At 31.5% G+C, this 7233-nt stretch overlaps 1 protein-coding gene across 4 annotated transcripts in view; it reads left to right on the forward strand.

The window, feature by feature from the left end:
• Positions 1-1080: 1080 nt before the first annotated feature.
• Positions 1081-7233, forward strand: part of LOC118186843 (glycosaminoglycan xylosylkinase-like) — a 35577-nt gene continuing 29424 nt past the window's right edge. Inside the window, exons 1-2 of one of the 4 annotated variants that reach the window (XM_035357006.2) lie at positions 1081-1120; positions 5705-6150. In XM_035357006.2, coding sequence (XP_035212897.1) covers positions 5723-6150 — 428 coding nt within the window. In that variant the 5' untranslated portion in view covers positions 1081-1120; positions 5705-5722. Of the gene's footprint in view, positions 1121-1444; positions 2569-5704; positions 6151-7233 lie in introns of those variants that run through there. The other 3 variants (XM_085820068.1, XM_035357005.2, XM_085820067.1) reach the window with 3 other exon arrangements.

Consider the following 7233-nt stretch of genomic DNA (forward strand, 5'->3'; position numbering starts at 1 on the left):
AGAGTGAAATTGGTAGTATATCTCAGCCAGAGAAATATTCATAATATAATTCAAGCGTAACATATTTCATGATTTCAGATACTGAAGAATAATGGCAAATTCAGTTTGTTTTCATCATCAATTTTACATCATCTTTCTCTGGTATGATTAATCTTTATCTCATTCCACTATTCTGATCCAGTTTTTATGTTGAGAATCAGGTTAATTAACAATAAAGGAGTCGTTCGTGAAACTGAGAAATTATTTTTTATCCGATGGCGGGCACTTGCCTGTTCAGAATTGGCCACTTCTAAAGGCAGAAGTCAAGGCAAAATCACTCCTAAAGGCAATGCAAGTATATCTAGTTGGCCTTGCAGAAGTGCTGGCCATTTTATTGGCAGCATTATTTATTTTATTTATACTTGCAGAAGTGCTGGCCATTATTGTGGAGGTACCTAAAAAGCGGCCACCGTTGCCTTCTTGCGAAGTACAGTTATAATAACCATGCTTTCTCAGGAATTCGAACCCAGGATCTTCGGTACCGCAGTAGACCAAGGCCAATTAGATATCTAGTTGGCCTTGGTCTATCTTGAGTAGACTCATCTAACTACTGTACCGACTGGGCGGCGTTGCTAGGAAATTATTTCCAATATTCGGATAACCAACGTTCCTATTGGCTATCAGAAGTAATCAATCAGTTTTATAATCTTGTTCATTACTTGTTGCAGATGATTGAAAATTATTGACAAATATTATTAATCTCACTTTAGTATAATAAGACTTCATATTTCTAATTACTCAATGAATACAGTTTTTGTAAGTGTTTATTATACTCTACGACAGGGATGTCAAACTCATAGGTACACTCGGGCCAAACAAACAAGGTTTAACTTTAGGCGGGCCGCAAAAAAAAAAAAAATAAATAAATAAAATAAAAAATAAAAAAAAAAAAAAAAATATATATAGAAACGTAGATTTATTTCGAATAATTCAATAATAAACATATATATATATTTATATAGAAAAGAACAAGAAAAATTTAATGTTTACGTCCTGATACTTGACATCTCTTCTCTGCTATTATCTTTCCTATTTCGGGAGAAATTTTGTTTGCAGTGATAACTTTCAACGCTGACCCAAGGTGAGCATCATTAATACGGTTTCTAATAGGAGACTTATTACCTTTCATGACTGAAAATAACTGCTCGCACCCATAAGTGATACCAAACATGGAAATAATTTCATATGCGAATTTTCGAGTATTTTCAAACCTGGTTGGTAAATATTTGTAAAATTCAGGCACGCCCACTTCAATGAATTTTGCTTTCAAATTTGAGTTGCATTGAATCTCGATCACCTCCATTTGCATATGGCTGGGTACTGAGTCAATACTTATTGAGAAATTCGAAGAAAACAAAACAAAAAAAAAACAAAAAAAAAAAAAAAAATGTCTTCGAGGGAACTAAAATCATTAAACCTCTTTTCAAATTCAGTTGTTAAATTTGCAATTTTTTCTGCGTATTTTTGATACGAACAAGTATCATCTAAACTTGATTTATTCATGCTGCACGTCGGGAAGTGCGTCAAATCTTCATTTTTAAGTTGGTTTTCCCAAAGAACTAGTTGACATTTGAATGCTTTGATCTTTTCCTTGTAACGATAAATTTAAATCGGTTAAGTGTTTGGTTATATCAACCAAGAAAGATAAATCTTGTATCCATATTGGATCGTAAAACAAACTTACGTCTTGATTTTTCGTTTTTAAAAACTGACATATTTCTTCTTTCAAATCCCAGAATTGTTTGAGAATCTTGGAGCAAGATAACCAACGTACCTCGGTATAATAGGACAAACCCGAATATTCACTAACTCACTTAAGAAAGCAGTGAATTGACGCTGATTTAAACCTCGAGATCTTATAAAATTTATAACTTTTTAAGTAGTGTGTGTGTCAGCTCACTGTGAATAATCTAACAACACTGAATAAATTATCGTTAATTACTTAGCAGTAAACATTTCATTTTTTTCTTCGTCGATATGTTATTTTATTATTATATATTATTATTTGCCGATATATTGGCCGGGCCGCAAAAATATTTGTTGTGGGCCGCGAGTTTGACATCATTGCTCTACGATATTACTTTTGAAATATAAAGAAAATAGATGTAATGGAAATCATGCGGTTGAAAGATGAATACGGCAGTATGTCAAACAATGTTTGGTACCTGAAATCTAGTGATGGGAAAATTTTCCGCTAATTTTGAGATCCCGACTATTGGGAATTAGAAACCGTTCTTTAATAAAATTCCTATAAATATTACTTAATTATTCTGATAATATGATGTGCTTTATTCTATTAAAAAATTTTCACTTTAAGAATTATGAATTGGACCAAAATTAAAATATGAAATATTTTATTTTTCTCATGTGATACCTTTCAAAGATGTTTATGATTCCGTGTACGTCTAATAGCTAACGTAAATTAATTAAATGAAGTTGAAATCAAGAATAACATGTACTTTGGGATTATGTCTTGTTATGATTATTTCATTGGCATTTTATTTCAATTACTCGCAGATAGATCTTCAAGTAAGTACAGAATGTAAATTTCAGACTATAAATATTTTAAACATATTGCGGATAAATTTGTTATCATACCATTTGCGCTAGTTGATCGTGCTTAAAGATTTTCTGTTTCATATTCAAGTTTTTTCCTTAAAAACTTGAATGTATCATAAATTTGATTTAAAATTTTGATAATATCATAATTAAAATAGACAAAAGCGCATATTATTATATCGTTGAAAGAATATTGAAATATACAGAATGTTGAAATTTCACTGTACACTTCATACACCATATGGCATGGTCATATAACTTTTCACATAAGTATAAAAATATTATATTGGTACTTTTATCTCAAATAATGCTGTAATTTCTTGGTTGTTTTTAAAAACTTTGATCCACAATTCCTTCATTTAAATTTAAGAATATGTATGTTTTGTAGATGTTCATAATATGGTAATATCATCAATAAAAGATTTGCATAAATGTTGAAATGTATAATCCTGCTGCTACATATAAAAATTTAATCGTAAGAATGATTTAGTATAATCTTATTTGTGAAATCGAGTGTGTATATGATAACTACTTATGTTATATGCCAGAATTTGTCACTAAACAGTTATAAAATGGGCATAACACAGGTTTATTCTTGTTAGTTATTAGATACCTAATTCTAAATTTGGTAAAATTTTAGGTGTATTTTATATTTCAATTTTGATCTGGTAATTTGAAAAGTGGCTAATCCCCCCTTCCACAATATGTTCTTATTTGTAAGTTATTGTTTGAGTTATATTTCTAAATATTAATCACTTGTGTATTGATATTTCGATTTTTTTCCTCCATATGTCAGATCAAACTACTAAAGTATGTGATATTTTGATGATTTGTCTAAAACTTTTCAAATCATCCAATGCTGTGCTGTTTTTGTTCCTTTTTACAAATAATGTAATACCTTCAATAGCCATTTGAGTGAAACATAATAAAAGTCTACTAAATTTATCACAAATGTGGGTTTGAATACTGGATAATACTTATATGTCATGTGTCTATTTCTCCAGCCTCTGAATGCACAGATTAAAGTCTACTTGCTACAATAACTATGTTCATAATTATTGTACCTAGCATACTTTTAGGCCAGTTAAATCCTTCTTGTATCTGAATATATGTAGGAATTTGTTTGTGTAGATCTATAAATAAATGGCATAATACTAATCTGTAATTATTTAATTTTAAGATGGCACACCAAATATCATACACATTGGTTTGTTTATTACACTTTTTATTTATCATTAAAATATTACAAAATGAATCCATAATTAACTGTGTGAGCATGGAAAGTTAGTTTAGTGCAGAACATGTCCATCATTTTGTTTCACAACTGCTTTTGAGTGAATTTTTGCATTTTTCACTATCCTCCAGTGTACGTCTTCCAAAACTGCATGGCAGTACTGCACTATGAGAGTTTCGAGTTGCACTGCATTTGTCTAATTGACTATAAGGTAGTTTAGTGTAGAATGTGTACAATGTGTCCATCATTTTGTTTCACAACCGCTTTCAAATGAACTTTTGTATTTTCCTCTGCACCTTGCAGTATACATATTCCAAAACTGCATGGCACTACTGCACAGAAGAGCTTTGAGTTGCACCACATTTGCAGGCTTTCTTGGAAATACCATATCTTTCAAAAACTCTCATGAAATGAAATCATATGGATTTATATCTGGGCTATGAAGATATATCCAGAATGAATTCCCAGCTCTATAAAACTGTCTTTTCCTTTCGCTACATTAATGAGACTGATGTTGCATAATACAGTACAAAATCTTTAATCCGGACTTCCATAATCCTGACCTCAAAGCTACAAACTTTCTGCGCATGCATAATGTTTACGCATGCGCATAATACCTTTATGCATGCACGTTTAATGAATAATGCACGGTATAAGCTAGGCTTAAATGATCTAATTATCTATTTGAGTTAATGTTGCAGATTGCGTTGTTCCTTAATCTTCTAATTGGATCGGGTTTATTATTTTTTGCAGACTGTTAGAGCCATTTTATGAAAAGTAAGCTTGAACTTTCGATTATGTCAAAAAGAGTTTTCGATTCTGGAGCTGCCAAAGGATCTACAAAGCGAAAGCATGTTTCAATGTCCATCAAACAAAAGTGGAATTGCTGCAAAAAATGAATAAAGGCATGAAGAAAGTGACAGAGAGGTTAGTGAAAACGAAAAAAATTCCGATTGACAAGTTAGTCGGTATTCTCGACACAGCAATTACAGGACTTGAACAGTGGAACTTTGTAACTGAACAAGAAATTATGTCTGTTTATAGAATTAAAGAGAAAGTATTAGCACATATAATGAAGCAACTTAAACAACTTACATTGAAAGAAATGTTTAATAAAGTAAACAAATAAATATTAAGCTTTCTTTTTGTAAATTTTGATACCCTTTAGATCATAATTGCTCTTTATTTCATAAATTACGGTTTAATTTTATAATTTCTGCATGCCATCTTACCAGATTTAAATTGATGATCTATAATCCGGAAAAACCCCTAATCCGGAATCGCCGAAGTCCCGACTAGTCCGGATTAAAGACTTTGTACTGTAGTTACATGAAAACTGCATACAGAAAACAAGGAACATTATTTATAGCATATAGATAGATGCATTTCATCTTGCATAAACTAGTGAGTGTGTAAAGGTAAACCTGTTGCCATTTTCAGGTGTGCAGAATTTGATAGAATCATTGATTCTCATCCAACACAGAGCCAGTGACTTCTAGCTGCTGACACAGTCTGTGAAAGATCTGTTTGCAGGGAGCTGATATTGTACCAGAAGTATGGTCAAGATCTTTGTGTTACCACTAAATTCTTCATTTCTTCAAAAAACATTACAACTTTCACCTGTTCGCAACTGGACAATATCTGCTTTCTTGCAAACTGCTGTTTCATAGCAAATTAAGAATCTGTTATGACTTCTCCTGATGTTTAACAGATTTTCTATGAACAAAAGCACCTGAGCATATGTTTTGAACATTTAATATGTAATATTACAATTTTGTGAGGTGATTGAATAGTACAACATGTCAAGAGCCACTTGTATTTACTAGATTTTATTTGCTTGATTTTGTATTCACTATTGTATTTGTTTTATAGAGATCAGAAAAAAGCCAGATGTCAAAGTACCATTTTGAAAAAGAAACTAGTTCATCCTTACAGCACAGTGAACATTTCAGTGATCGAACTTATAAGAATCTTAGCATTACCAGTGTGGCAGCTGTTGCTGGAATAAAAATAAATACAAAACTGCAAAATATGAATTTCACATTTAATGGAAAAGGATTAGATTATCCAAGAATAGTGCACTATATAAAAGAAAACTTACGAAGTGATTTAAAGATGAAAGTGTCACCATGGAATCTGGCTGCTGGTTGGGTGAATTCAAGGGAAATACACGGAGAAAATACTCCTGAACTGGGATTTGTTCTGAATGCTATGGTTACTTACAAAATAGTTCATGCTGGCATAGGTTATAAAGGTACACAGTTAAAAATGATGCTGAAACTTAGTGGAGGTCAAGAAGTTATTTTCAAACCTCTGAAGTAAGAATTTTGAAAATATTTTTAATAAATGTATTGTTTATTCTATTATATACATGCTTATATAATTAAATATAGAAAAATTTATATGAAATTTTGAGTGATATTTGTTTTTAATCATATCTGGATTAATTATGATGTATATTTAGAGTCAATGTATTAAAATATTTGGTAGTTTCTCCTTAAAGACATGGCATGCATTTTTAGTGCCTGCTGTAGCATTAACCCTGTGAGTGGAACGGCCTTTTGAATCTTCTTGTGAAGACTTGTATTTAACCCTCAGCTGGAGGGGCTGGCATATGGTAAAATTTTAGAAGGGCGATGTATGAAGTACGCCAGGTCGTTTTTCAAGCCTCTGCTTCGTGTTTGAAACTATTTAATCTTATACATTACATTAATAAGGTGATTCATCATAGTAAAAAGAATATAAGAATAACAACAACAACAATAAAAAAAAAGCAGTAAAGATGGAATTACAAATTTTTAATTAATTCAAAAAATGGAATGCACTGGGAATGTAATTTAAAGTTATATAGTATTCTATGTTATTTTCTGTATGAAAATCATAAGATCATAAATCAAATTTACAAATTATAAATATTCCATAAAGAAAAGTTCGGTAAGTAATAAATTTCATAAATGAAAAAAATTAAAAACCTTTCGCTACTTTAATCCTCTTCAGATTGTCCCTGTTCACTGCAGCAGGGTTTGCAAAGTTGTACTGTCTTGCCCAGATGATTTTTGCAGATAAATTTAGAACACTCAGAGCATTTTATGTTGTGTAATTATTCTTCATTCTACCGCACTCAGCGCAACGCCCTTTGATCTTTTTTGCAGGTGGTGTGGTTCCTCATCCTTTTCAGCCGTCTTGTCCGCTTCTGTTGTTACCGGCCTTCTAATAATAGCTTTGGAATGCGACAGGAGAAATGGAATTTTTAGACGACTCTGAAGATGTGGTTTCATCAAAGATGTAACTAGATTTTTCAAAAAGTATCTTCTAAACTTGATGGTTGCATCAGGTTTGGCGAAGTTTAAGAGCACTTGTGAATTTATGCCCGCTATGTTTAGGCAGTGCAAAAAATATTG

Source organism: Stegodyphus dumicola, chromosome 7 (genome assembly GCF_044657685.1).
Source record: "Stegodyphus dumicola isolate Sdum_Otavi_A_Nest chromosome 7, ASM4465768v1".
In the NCBI taxonomy this organism is placed as follows: Eukaryota; Metazoa; Arthropoda; class Arachnida; order Araneae; family Eresidae; genus Stegodyphus; species Stegodyphus dumicola.